Source organism: Monodelphis domestica, chromosome 4 (assembly GCF_027887165.1).
Source record: "Monodelphis domestica isolate mMonDom1 chromosome 4, mMonDom1.pri, whole genome shotgun sequence".
NCBI classification, from domain to species: domain Eukaryota; kingdom Metazoa; phylum Chordata; class Mammalia; order Didelphimorphia; family Didelphidae; genus Monodelphis; species Monodelphis domestica.
In genome coordinates this window covers 9,604,301-9,618,606 of record NC_077230.1, presented here as the reverse complement: position 1 = coordinate 9,618,606, position 14,306 = coordinate 9,604,301, and the positions used below count along the sequence as shown (strand labels likewise).

Here is a 14,306-nt window from a genome sequence, read left to right as displayed (position 1 = left end):
GTTCTTCATGATTGTTCATGTTTAATTTCTTATGTTTCTCTTAACTCTGGTGTTTGAATTTCAAACTTTCTTTATATTTCTGGTCTTTTCATCAGGAATTCTTGGAAATGTTCTAATTAAAGGTTCACTTCCTGCCTCTAGGATTGTTTGTGTGTTAAAACCCTTACTTTCTACCTTAGAATCAATACTGTGTATTGGTTCCAAGGCTGATGAATGGGGTTAAATGACTTGCCCACAGTCACACAGCTAGAAAGTGTTTATGGTCAGATTTGAAGCTAGCCCTCCTGGGTTCTTCCTATCTCTAGGCCTGGCTCTCAGTTCACAGAGCCATTTAGCTGCTCCCTTTGTGTTTCTTTCAGGAAGTGACTCAAGAGATTCTATTTTCAGTTTATTCTCTGGCTCTAACAGAACTTTTTTTTTTTTTTAAGTTTCCTGACATAAAATGTGCAGACTCTCTTTTTACATCCTGGCTTTTAGGTAATCTAATAACACTTAGAGGGTTGTTTTTTTGGTTGCATACATTTTCTTAAGTTTGGGGGCTTTAAAAATATTTCTACTTTATCTCATGGAGTTATTAGTTCTATTTTGGTTCATTTTAATTTTCAGAAATTTTATTTCTTGGGTCAGGTTTTGTACCTCTTGTTCCAAAATGTGAATTCTTTTCCAAATCTTCTAAAAGATGTCTTTTCTTTAAAACCACACACAAACACTCACTCTCAATCTCTCCTCTTTTCTTCCAGTAATTCTTGTGCCCAAGTTGTTGTTTTTTTTAATATGGTTCTCTTGTAGATGTTTTGTGTAACTGGAAATCTCGTGCCTTTGAACTACATTTCCCAGGAGCCCACTGACTTTCTGTCGTTACATGCTGACATAGACAGGAGATAAATTGGGTGGGCTTCCCTGGCTAGCTCTTTTCTTCCTGGGTCAGGACATTGGTGGAGTGGGCTGTCTGAGCAGGTAAATTAGCCATGGGCATGTGGTTTTATTTTGTTACTTTTTTTTGTTACTTCTAGTAATTATTAATAAATCTTATAAAGTATAATATTGAATTTAGTGTATATTAACTTTAATTTTTACAGTTTTGAAGTTCATCTATTCTTCCAGGTCTTGAACATCCCTGTTATAGTATTAAATTTTTAATGTGATTCCTTATTTTGTTTCTTCACCCTTTTTTTAAAGTCTATTTTGACATTGGATTTTGTCAAAGATAAATTCTTCACTTCTGAAGGAAATGATGGAGCCACGCTCAGCCCTGTTTCATATCATCTGTATTATATCTGCTGCTGTTTTGAGGGCGCATCAATCCCCCCGGGAGAGCCTTCAAATGCTCTATTATTCCAGGACCTCAGAAAAGGCTCAGGTTGGGGACCCACAAGTTTTCAGAAGGCAATCTGAATTGCAATTCCGTCTCTTGCCAAGGCCCATGCATTGAGCCTTTGTGACACACCGTGGATTCATCCTTTTCTCTTCTCTGATCCCAGAGGGCAGGCCTTCATCTCCTTATGCTCGGACTATGGCAGTAGCCTGCTACTTCGTCTCCTTGCCTCATCTCTCCCCACTCCAATCCGCGTACCACTGCTTTTCCCCAAAAGCATAGGCCTACGTCATCTTACGACCACTGGTGGCTTTTTATAACTTCTGAGATCAAATAGAAAATCCAATTTGGCACTCAAAGCCCTTCACAGCCTATTCCACCCCCGCCCCCAACACACACTTCTTCCCTTCTATCTGCCCCGTCTCCAGCTGAGGCGCTGTTGGAACCCGAGCCCCTGGCCTTCTTCCTGCTCCCACCCCTCCCACATCCTCCTCTCCACTTCCCCACTTCCTACAAGCTCACCCTCAGGAAGTCCTTTCTCACGCCTCTTCCTTCTAGTACTCACCCTCTCTAGAGGGTGGCCCTATTTGTTTTGCATATCGATTGTACAGGTTGCTTGTAGTTTCCCCCAAATAGAATGTGAGCTTCTTGAGAGCCGAGCCTTGGTGGTCTTGGTGTCCTCAGTGCAAGGACCTGGCATATTGGGACCTCCAATGTGCACTGATCTTCTGGATTCTTTTCAGTGACCCTTTTTTGTAGGAATCCATAAGTTCTGGACGGTTGTCTTATGTTATTATTATTCGATTATGAGGAAACAGGTTTTTGTTTACTTCTTTTGAGACCTGCAGTCCTTACATTTCTTCTATGTGGCCTATCTCTGAGAGCAACCCAATGTGCTTATATGGAGACTGTGCTTTTTTTAAATGTGATTGTTTGGGGCTCTTCTTCTGCCAGATTGTACTTTCACTGCCCTGTGTTTGCCTCCCCAGTTATCCTCTCTTTGGGGTTCTTTGATTTTTGTTGGGTCAGATGTGCTACTGTAGATTTAACTTTTTCAATTTTGTCCGTCCTGCTTTCTCCATTTTTATTTTTCCTTTTAATGTAGGAACCCCCTTCTGTGGTTCCATGCTCTCTTGGGAAACCATGGGAGACCTCCATCTCATCAGTTGTTGGTTTATTTTCCTTTTTCTTACAATACTTACTCATAGATGCCTCCATTTTTTACTCAGTCTGGAGGTCCTATTTCCTTCCCTGCTGGTTTATTTGTTGATGCTCTGCTTCTTTGAGTTTTCTTCTTCCTGAGATCTTTGGCAATTTCCGTCTTTTTTCCTTGTTTCCCCCTTTTGCTCACTTTTTAACTCCCTTCCCTATGGACTGGCTGCCCTGGAGGCTGGATTTCAAAATGTCTCCGCTTCCTCCCAAACTGGGCAATTCACAGCTCAGCAGTGTGTCCCTTTCCGGAGAGGGAACAGAACGGAAGCCCGCTGAATGCCGGGCTCTTTCCCTCAGGCTTGGTGTTGTACCAGCTAGCTCCACACATCCTGACCTCTCCAAGTCAGGAAACGCTTCTTAAGAACCTGTGATGGGCCAGGAACCGCGCTGAGTGATGAGCAAAGAAAAAAGACCCGGGGCAGCTGGTGGTTCCGTGGCTAAAGAGCAAGGCCTGGGGGGGGGAGGGAGGGTTCTGGGTTCAAATAGGACCTCAGATACTTCCTACTCCCTGCTCAAGTCACTTCACCCCAACTGCCTATTCCTGACAGCTTTTCTGCCTTGGAGCCAGTCCTTAGAGCTAATACCAAGACAAAAAGGAAGGAAGGGAGGGCATGAGGCAGTCCGTGACCGCAAGGGGCTCACACTCTCATGATGGAGGATAACCCACTAAAAAGGAGCCGAACGGTACGGGGGGATGTTCAGAGGGGAAGGATGGAGCCCAGCAGCCACGATGGAAAAGCATCTTAGTCACAAGTTGAAGTCTTTCAGAATGATGAGTTTCTAGAGATCATGAAGCCCGGATTCGTTGGGTAGGAAAGGATGAGAGAATTCCCTGGATGCCTTCCTTAAATGCCAAGCGTTCAGGGAAGAGCTCTTCCTCCCCCCCCCCCCATCCTCCATCAGAGGAAGATAATGAGCCCTGCATCGGCCAGGTGGGGACTGGCTGCCACGTTCTCTCAGAGTATTACAGAAGCCTCTTACGCTGTTCCTGGAGACGAAGTCTGTCCTTTGTAGTCTGGATCTCCGGGAGGGCGAGGGGTGTGGGGGGAGACGGGGGGGGGGGGGGGGGGGTACGGAGTCCTCTCGCAGAAGTGGGCACCTGTTCTCTGCTCCCGGTGGTCCCGCCAGACGTGGGCACCTGCTCTCTGCTCCCGGTGGTCCCGCCGGAAGTGGGCACCTGCTCTCTGCTCCCGGTGGTCCCGCCAGACGTGGGCACCTGCTCTCTGCTCCCGGTGGTCCCGCCGGAAGTGGGCACCTGCTCTCTGCTCCCGGTGGTCCCGCCAGACGTGGGCACCTGCTCTCTGCTCCCGGTGGTCCCGCCAGAAGTGGGCACCTGCTCTCTGCTCCCGGTGGTCCCGCCGGACGTGGGCACCTGTTCTCTGCTCCCGGTGGTCCCGCCAGACGTGGGCACCTGCACTCTGCTCCCGGTGGTCCCACCGGAAGTGGGCACCTGCTCTCTGCTCCCGGTGGTCCCGCCAGACGTGGGCACCTGTTCTCTGCTCCCGGTGGTCCCGCCAGACGTGGGCACCTGTTCTCTGCTCCCGGTGGTCCCGCCGGAAGTGGGCACCTGTTCTCTGCTCCCGGTGGTCCCGCCAGAAGTGGGCACCTGCTCTCTGCTCCCGGTGGTCCCGCCAGACGTGGGCACCTGCTCTCTGCTCCCGGTGGTCCCGCCGGAAGTGGGCACCTGTTCTCTGCTCCCGGTGGTCCCGCCGGAAGTGGGCACCTGTTCTCTGCTCCCGGTGGTCCCGCCGGAAGTGGGCACCTGTTCTCTGCTCCCGGTGGTCCCGCCAGAAGTGGGCACCTGCTCTCTGCTCCCGGTGGTCCCGCCAGACGTGGGCACCTGCTCTCTGCTCCCGGTGGTCCCACCGGAAGTGGGCACCTGCTCTCTGCTCCCGGTGGTCCCACTGGAAGTGGGCACCTGCTCTCTGCTCCCGGTGGTCCCGCCAGACGTGGGCACCTGTTCTCTGCTCCCGGTGGTCCCACCAGAAGTGGGCACCTGCTCTCTGCTCCCGGTGGTCCCGCCGGACGTGGGCACCTGCTCTCTGCTCCCGGTGGTCCCGCCAGAAGTGGGCACCTGTTCTCTGCTCCCGGTGGTCCCACCAGAAGTGGGCACCTGCTCTCTGCTCCCGGTGGTCCCGCCGGACGTGGGCACCTGTTCTCTGCTCCCGGTGGTCCCGCCAGAAGTGGGCACCTGTTCTCTGCTCCCGGTGGTCCCGCCAGAAGTGGGCACCTGTTCTCTGCTCCCGGTGGTCCCGCCAGAAGTGGGCACCTGCTCTCTGCTCCCGGTGGTCCCGCCAGAAGTGGGCACCTGCTCTCTGCTCCCGGTGGTCCCGCCAGAAGTGGGCACCTGCTCTCTGCTCCCGGTGGTCCCGCCGGAAGTGGGCACCTGTTCTCTGCTCCCGGTGGTCCCGCCAGAAGTGGGCACCTGTTCTCTGCTCCCGGTGGTCCCGCCGGAAGTGGGCACCTGCTCTCTGCTCCCGGTGGTCCCGCCAGAAGTGGGCACCTGCTCTCTGCTCCCGGTGGTCCCGCCAGAAGTGGGCACCTGCTCTCTGCTCCCGGTGGTCCCGCCAGAAGTGGGCACCTGCTCTCTGCTCCCGGTGGTCCCGCCAGACGTGGGCACCTGCTCTCTGCTCCCGGTGGTCCCGCCAGAAGTGGGCACCTGCTCCCGGTGGTCCCGCCAGACGTGGGCACCTGCTCTCTGCTCCCGGTGGTCCCACCGGAAGTGGGCACCTGCTCTCTGCTCCCGGTGGTCCCGCCAGACGTGGGCACCTGCTCTCTGCTCCCGGTGGTCCCGCCGGAAGTGGGCACCTGCTCTCTGCTCCCGGTGGTCCCGCCAGACGTGGGCACCTGCTCTCTGCTCCCGGTGGTCCCGCCAGACGTGGGCACCTGCTCTCTGCTCCCGGTGGTCCCGCCAGACGTGGGCACCTGCTCTCTGCTCCCGGTGGTCCCGCCAGACGTGGGCACCTGCTCTCTGCTCCCGGTGGTCCCGCCAGAAGTGGGCACCTGCTCTCTGCTCCCGGTGGTCCCGCCAGACGTGGGCACCTGCTCTCTGCTCCCGGTGGTCCCTCAGCTCTGTTTAGCGGAGTCTGTCCCAGGGCTCCACTGCCAACATGGGAACAGATTTCTAGCGTCTGGATCTCTGGGGCACGAGGGGGTGGGGGGGAGAGGCATAAAGTGAGTCTGATGGTAAGCTTATGGATGAGAAGGTGGATGATGTGTGTTAGGATTTAAGGGTTATTCATCTTCTCTGCTGTTCGTTTCGCCATTTTTTCCTCTTGTTTAAGTTCCTGGTCTCTTAAATTGGTGAGACACGTGACGGTGCTTTATCTTCGGCACATACTTCCTAGTTCTCATTTCACCCTCCATCTTGGTCAGGTGACCTAGCAGGCTGCCCTGGAGAGCTCTCAAAGCTCCCAACGTGGTCTGAGATGGGGCAGTCTGAGCAACGCCCTCCTGGTCTAAGCTCTGCACGTTTCTGCCCCGGATGTGGATGTAATGAGTTTGGAATACTGCATATATTTCCAAAATTTTTAACGCTCTGATCAGTTTTGCTCATTTTTTTCTTTTAAAAATTCTTCATTCTATGGGATGGCTCTCTGGGATGGGTGAATACTCTGTCAAAAGAGCTGAAAGCTACTAAGGCAATCAATGTAATACTTAATAAACGCAAATACCCCAACTACTAGAGTGATGACTCCTTATTTTACCAAAACTGTTGGAAAAACTGGAAAGAAGCTGGACACAAATTAGATTTAATCCAACATGAAGCATCTATACAACAATAAGCTCTAAGCAGATAGATGGCCCAGATATAAGAAGTTCCAACACAAATTTGAGAAGGAAGAAAATGTTTTTTGTAATGTTTTTATGGATGGAGAAGGGTTCAAGACCAAACAGAGGGCAGAGAGAAATACAGAAGACAAAATGGATATTTTCAATCACTTAAAATCGAAAAGTTTTTCACACAAACAAATCAATGTAGTTAAAATTAAAAAGGAAATAGAAAGAAAGGTCTTTGAAGCAAATTTCTCTTGCTTGATATCCGTCTTGACTGATATCCCAGATTTATAAGGAAGTCAGTCACTTAGAAGAATGACAGTCATTACCTACCAGATAAAGTATATGAACAGACAGTTATCCAAAATAGAGATCCAAGTTTCAGTAGCCATATTGAAAAATGTTCCAAATAGTCAACCATTAAAAAAGGAGAAGTCGGTATAACTCTAAAGAGAAAAAAAGAGGAAATGCCAAGCTTTGGGAAGGACTAGGTGAAGACAGGCACGCTGCTACACTGTTGGTAGAGCTATGAATTGTTCCAGCCATTTTGGAAAACAATCGGGAACGAACTCCACAGTCGCTAAATTGTGCGTTCCCTCTAACAGCCGCAGGGCTATATCCCAGAAAGCCTGAAAAAGGACCCATGTGTACAAAAATATTGACAGCATCTCTTCTAATTGTGGCAAACAATTGAAAACAAAGGGGGTCCCATCAACTGGGGAATGACTGAATGTGTGGTGTATGATAGTAATGGAGTATGATTTCGTCATTAAGAAAAGGAGTTGGTTTTTCAGAGAAATCTGGAAAAACACAGGAACGAATAAAGAATGAAATGTTAAAAAAAAAAACTTTTATGATAACACTGTAAAAAACAGCTTCGAAAGATTAAAGAACTCCTAGATGACCAACCGTGATTCCAGTGTTAACAGAAAGGTAATAACTTAGGGTGCAGACTGAAACACAGATTTTTGTATATGCCAAATATGTGGATTAGTTTTGCTTTACTATGCTCATTTTTATAGATTGAGATTTTTCTATTTATTTCCACAGAGGTTCGACTTACTGAGGGGGAGAAGGAAGCTAGAGAAAATACTACAGCTTTTAAAATAATATTTTAAGTTTATATATATATATATTTTTTTCAAAGTAAACTATCTGTAGAGAGAAGACCATGCTTTCAGTATGCTCCTTTTTTCCTTTTCAATTTTTTGGGAGGTACGTGTTTATGAAATGTTTTGGGATGTCTGTGATTTTTAAATAATGGAACTCTTGAAATATTTTCAGTTTTTCAGAAGAAAAGAGGCTTTATAATATCTGTCTACTATTAAAATCAAAGACATGTAGAAAAACAATTACATTGGAGACAGTAAGGATGGAGAGTGTTAACTAAAAATATGGTAAATGTAGGATCACTTTTCATTGCTTTATATGATAACATTCCAATTTTCCCCAATCCATTTACTTGATGATGCATAATAAAGAACTATTCTTTTATTGTGGCCTTTACTTGATTTAAAAAAAAACAAACCTCACCATCTGTCAATACCATGTATTGGTTCCAAGGAAGAAGAGTGGTAAGAACTACGCAATGGGGGTTAAGTGACTTATCCAGGCTCACTTAGCTAGGTTGTGTCTAAAGCCAGATTTTAAACCAGGACTTCCTATCTCCAGGCCTGGCTCTCAATCCACTGAGCCACCTAGTTGCCTCATTTATTTCCTAAGAATTTTTGAATTTTTTTTTGTTTGAGATTGTATTTTTATAAAAATCCAAGAATTTTGAATTTTGTTTAAGATTGTACTTTTGTAAAAATTCAAGATTTGATTTTGTTCGAGAAAAGATCTTCAAGAAAAGAAGCTTGAAATTTTTATATCCAGAGAATGAACTGTTGCAGAAAGATGCCGAAAACCTATACTTCATCAAGAAGATCAAGAATGAAATTTGGATGTGATTGATTGGACTGAACTTTTGATTGAACATTTATTGTAATTGTACACATTTATGCCAAAAGGGACTGCCCCTAATTTGGCTTTCTGTCAATGCGCCTAGCAAAACATTGGTTTTGTTTTCTTTTCTTTTCTATTTCCTCTCTCACAATTCTAATTTCTCTTAGAAAATTGAATATTGTGTATATCTTTAGTTAGAAGTGAATTTAGAACTACAAAATGATTATGTTAAATGATCAATGGGGAGACTAGTCTCCCAATGATCATCAGGGGGGATTGTAAACCTTAAAATTTCTTAGACTTATAAATGTTGGAAATTTCACCATTGGGAAATTTCATACTTGAAAAATTTCCTATTGATAGTGGGAATTCTATTGGAATGTGAACCCCATTGGCATGGGAGGTTCCTCCTCCCTTCTTAAGATTACTTTAGGACAGAAACCTTTTGCTGAACAATGGAAAGGGTTTTGAGCTATGCTTAAGCATAGAACAGGAATTTCTTTGAGTCATGATTGATTTTAGAATTGATACAATAGAGATACTTGGAATGACAGAACCAGGTCTTGGAAAATACAATTTCCACCCCCCTCAGTCCTAACAGGATTTAGGAAGGGCTGCAGCAAAGGATCAAGATTTAATTATTTGAGAATATGGCCTTCAACAGACATGTGCAAAGCCACAGACCTCTGGGCAGTCCTGGGTTAAGCTAGAGCCACCATTGGCACAGGGAGACATGGACAGTGATTGGTAGATGTGAGAACTGAGGGGAGGGAACTTGGATGGTTTCCTTAAAGATAGAGGGGTCTGAGGACTGAGGGGGGGGTTGGTTGGAGAGGTTTTTGGTCTGAGAGGTGGTGCTTTGAGAGTCGGCTCTGAAGGAAGCTGGAGGTGGAGGCCCCTGAGACTGTTTCTCCATTTTGGTCACGTGAGTAATAGGGACTGATCTCCTTTCTTTGCCTCAGCTATCTAAGGGCTTGGGCCTTTTGGCCCAGCCTAAACAGAGAGGGTATTTAAGCCCTATTCCCTTCTCTCCCCTTTCTCTCTCCCTCTCTCTCTCTGCCTCTAATTCCTTTCTTCCTCCTGTTTGTAATTAAACTCTATAAAAGGTTGACTGCTGACTTGAGTTTTCATTTAGGAATTACATAGCTGAATTCCTTGGCGACCTTAAATTAATATATATCAGTCTTTTAAAGTGATTTCCTTGTCACATGGTTCCCACTAATATCCAAATAGACATAAGTAATAATGTTAAAATTATATTTAGGATACAATGCTAGGATCGTTATTAAGGTGACCTGCTTTGAGAAGTCTCCAATAGTCTTTAAAAAATATAAGTCCCTATATCCCTGCACTTAAAATGTTAAGAATCGTTTTAACCCGTCATGTTATTCATCCATCTTCTGTCAAGTGACAATAAATCCCATGAGGTCAATGACTGTTCTTTAAATTTCACTCTTCCCCACATATAATATAGGCCTGGAACATGGGAGGTACTTAATAAATAAATAAAGGAAATAAAGGCCAATCCCTTAAAAGGAAAGCTCACAAGTTTTGACCATTACGTTAGTCGCCATCATCTTTTTAGCAAAAAGCTGGGAATGTTGTTAAATTCTACACCATATTTGAGAACTAAAAAGAGTCCATAGAGGTTACCTGGTCTACCATTGCTAATAGGTATGTAAATAAAGGCCATGAACTAGTATACGAGTATAACTTTAGTGAAAAGGCAGGATAGAAATTTAAGTTTGCTGGGTTGCACTGAAATTAATTTTCCTTGGAAAAATCTTTTTTAAACTATGAAAAAATATTTTCTCTCTGGAAGCTTCGTGAGATAATATATGTAAAGTGCCTTGCAAATCTTACTGCTTTACATAAAATTCACCTATTGTCAGACATTAAAGGCAAAGCTGAATTGAGATTTTCTCTTTTGTTTTAAAGTGGAAAATTATGTTATATTCCAAATTATATTTGGTTTATAAAACAAAAACTCCCTGTCCGATCTGCTAATTTTTCAGATGGTGTGTGTGGCCAAAGAAATGACCTATTTTAGAAACAAGTCAGAATGTTGTACCGTAATCTATTAAAAGATGTGCCAGAAAGACTGACGGGCAAAATCCTGTTTCTTTATGGAAAGTAAAGGCAAAGACTGAGGCCCATGGCGTGCTGTGGCCAACATTGATGATCTCAAAGACTCTTTTTGCACTATGAAACACCCACCCGAGCTGGCCCCTGGGTGTGGATACCCTGTAAGACGGGGAGCGCAAGAACTCGCTCCCACAAATGTGCTCTTTTCACTCATTTTCAGCCCCAAAGAAGCGTCAGCATTTCCGACGTTTTTCTGCTCAGAGACGGCCCACTTTTAAAGAGCCCCTCAGGGCCAGCAGACTTGGAGGCGGGAGCTTGATGTGGGTGGGCCGCTTCAACCTTCTTCCTGGGCCCAGCCAGGTCTTGGGGAGATCACCCGGGACTGCGCGTGGGCCGGCATCCATGGGGAGGGGAGCGACTCTCCCTAAAGGAACAGAACCCCGAACCACAGTCACAGCAAGGCGAATTCGAGTGAGTCACAGGCGCGCTTTCTCCTCCACAAGAAGACAGGGGTGGCCGGCTTCCTCCAGCACGGGCCAAGGCTCTGGGCCGCAGACCATGAGGTCAGCAGCACGGCCACACGGCAAAGACGGGGTCCCGGGGGTCAGGGGCTCATGGCCAGAGGCCCGGCCAGCACCGGATTCTACGGCCCCAGCGAGCACGAACGCCCCCATCACGCAAGCAGAGGGTCCGGCACGGGGGTGCACAGAATGCGTCCTAGGAGCCCCAACATCTTGGAGGAGACTTTCTGGCCGAGCCCCAGCCGCCTCAGGGCAGGCCCCGCCCCAGCTGCTACTCCAAGCCTGCGAGGCATCACGTGACCCAAGATGTCTTGAAGGCTCCGCGCAGGCTCAGACGTGTCCTAAGGTTCGAAGGACCGGCGAGAATGGACACAAAGCCTCTTTAGCCAGAAACCCCTGGATTGGCAAGAACGTGGACGGGCTAAACGTGCTCTAGTGAGCTTTAAACGAATGTGAAAACAGAGATTCCGCTTACTTCGAAACAGCTCATTTCAGCGGGAGTTGGGTGTGCCTCTGGCACTGGATTATCGGCCAGAAGCCGTCCTATCGGGCTCTGCCTCCTACGCGTGACCCAGGCCCGCTCTCCTATAGATCTTCCTGGGCCTCTCTTTCTGCTCTATCCTACCTCACTGGCTTGGGCGGCTTCATCAGCTTCCAGGGGACCCATTTCCGTCTCCATGGAGACGATTCCCAGATCTACACCCTCGTCTCCGTCCCATCACCATCTGCCTTTTGGACCCCCCCCCCCCCCCCTGCCCAATCTTGGCCCGCCGGCCTGGCTCCGGGCCAGAAGGCACGCCGGGGCTCGTGGCTGATGTCCCTGCCGTGACCAAGTTTCTTCCACTCCCAAACGGGCTCCACTGAGCCACCAAAGTGAATTTACAGCCCACTCAGTGAAGTCTGGGGGTTGCCTGCGAGCCCCAAAATCCAAGAGGAGCCTCCGCTGGCACTGAAGGCGCTGCTCATGGGGCCCTTCGCACATGGCCCGACTCGCCTTCTCCCTGGGGAGCCTGTCCCCTCCCAGACCCCCCCTGGCACTCCCCAGGGTCCTAGTGCATGTTCCCCGCCTCGAGGAGCTCCCTTAGGCTGGGCCTTCTCTGCCTTCCTCTGTCTGCGCCCTCCTTTCATCACAGGCCCGGAAGGCAGCCGACGTGCCAAGTGCTTGTTGACTCGTTTCGCCTCTTTTTCTGGCTTGTGCCAGCCTCGGGATCCTCCTGACCTCAGAACAAAGACCCCGAATCCAGGCTCAAGCACCCCATGCACAATGTCGGGACCTAACCACTAGCCTGGCAGATGCCAACACACGGGCATCTCCCCTCCTCCAAACCGAACAGCACATACTTCAGTTCTAGGACACCAGAGGATCTCTCCGGCCCTTCAGGGGACTAAAATTGAGACATAGAAATCAACAAGGTGTCCGTTGTTTCCTACACATCAGCCCTTTTTTATTGTGCCAAAAGAAGTTTCCTATTTTTTAAATTGAAATTCCACACTCCCATGAGCAATCTTTGCAAAATGACAGACACGGGACCTGCAACTATCTCAAATGAGCAGCTTCCTGTTAAACAAGCCATAGGGTTATTCAGACTGATAGCAGGGAGATTTTTACTTAAGAGGCAGATTTCTCCGTTACAATGAATAGCTAGTTGCTAACAATTTTGAAACCACTTTGTTTTATATTCATTTAAGAACTTAAAGTCTTTTATAAAGAAACCTGCCAACATAACATTTAATTTAAAAATAAGTAATAATGATACAAATTGATTTAGTCATGAACACTCTAAAGGTTCTAATCAATAAAACAGAAAAAAGCATTTTAGGAAAATTACAAAGTTCTCACTTGTTGACCATCTTGATAGCTGTCTATATTTAATGTCTGTGTAGCCATCATGGTTAATGAAGCTTTTATTATAAGGCATCAAATCATCTTAAATCAAAAGCAATTGTATTCTGAAAAAAAAAACATAAAGATATTCGTTAATAGGAAGTTTAGAAATCCTTTTCTAACCCCCACCCAAATGCCACATCATTTAAAAACAAATATACTGCATTTGTCATTAGAAATTCAGAGATCAGCTGCAATATTATTCTTCAATGGCTTCCAGCTTACAGAATACCTTCCTATAGAATCAGGCTCTGTATCGGTGCTATTTTGTTGTGTTTCTAGAGGCTGGTGTTAATGCAAAGAACTCTGACTGGCTTAGATCCTATCCAGAAGAGAGCATGAAAATTCATTCCTGTGGGAAGCTCTGCTGCTCTTGGCAAAAAAAAAAAGGAAAGCATCTGACGACAACGACAACGACAACACAACACAGACCGTGCGCCACTGTAATCAGTTGTTCATTGATAGGGAACGTTCTTCTCAGAGAGTCCCAAAGCCTGTAAGGAGTTCCTGTACATCCGCTCTACATTCATTTTCGTGTGGCGGGAAGCTGAAAGCTGGAAAGCACTGGGGGAAGTCTGCCGGCTAGAGGAGGGAGCCAGAGAAGGAGCACGGCCGTCAGGTCACTCTCCCCAGGGGGTCAGAGAGAGAGTGACTGAGCTGAACTGATTTCACTGAGGCTGGCAGGAATGGGGGTTGCAGGGTATCAATCAAACAGGCGGCACATCACAAACTCTGACACTGGAGTGACAACCAAAAGGCGCCAGAATGGCAACACAACAGCCCTGAAAGCAGCTCACGTGAAGCCTTCTCCTTCGGACTTGGTAGCACCAGCTTAAGGAATGCAGGGGTCAGTCTTGGACATTGCAGAGGGCCTGTAGAACTTGTCTGCTAGCTTTCAGACTCCAGAGAACAGCAGAGGCGGACTGTGTAAGATCAGTGAAGTTGGAAGTCCCCTCCAATTTAAGGAGTCAGCAATCAATCATGTGGAATATTAGAAAAGGATCCATAAGTCTGTCTATGAGCACTTTGCTCCTTAGAGTAGGCTTCTGAATGCATCTTTAATACCTTCGTGATTTGTTATGACTGAAACCCTTCAATTCCTGCGCATCGATGAACTCTTTTGCCTGTTTTCATTTGGCTACCAAGTTTGTATACATTCATCAATCTTCTAATTTTGTGCCTTCCACATTTTATTTTTTTAGTGTCAAAATTATTGACCCTTTAGTTATATGTAGTAAGAATAAAGCGTTTGGCTACTGGCCAAGTGAACAACCAGATGGTGTACCAGATCCTTCTCTCGGTCCCCACTAATGCTCAAAACCCAACCTAAAATAAACTGGATGTCTAGGAAGCAATTACAAGACAGCGACAACCCCAATAAGGTAAAGTCTTTATAAATCAGCAAAGGGGAATGCTAATTGTTAAAAGGGCTCATTCAGTATCCCTCTCTCGGCGTGCATGATCCAAATCGGGAAATGCCAACCAGGACAAACTGATCAGCAAGCTTCTGTGAGGTGCCTGCAATGGGCTGCTTTTCTATTGCAAAGACTTTGCCAACACCTACAAA

At 47.0% G+C, this 14,306-nt stretch overlaps 1 protein-coding gene across 11 annotated transcripts in view; it reads right to left on the bottom strand.

Annotated features, from left to right (window-relative positions):
• Window positions 1-14,306, bottom strand: part of PKNOX1 (PBX/knotted 1 homeobox 1) — a 141,719-nt gene that overhangs the window by 49,499 nt on the left and 77,914 nt on the right. For 8 of the 11 annotated variants that reach the window (XM_007493192.3, XM_007493198.3, XM_007493197.3 and 5 more), the window contains one exon: window positions 12,695-12,804. The exons of the other annotated variants lie outside the window; for them this stretch is intronic. In XM_007493192.3, the coding sequence (XP_007493254.1) occupies window positions 12,695-12,745 (51 nt within the window). In that variant the 5' untranslated portion in view covers window positions 12,746-12,804. The remainder of the gene's footprint in view (window positions 1-12,694; window positions 12,805-14,306) is intronic. 11 annotated transcript variants of the gene reach the window in all.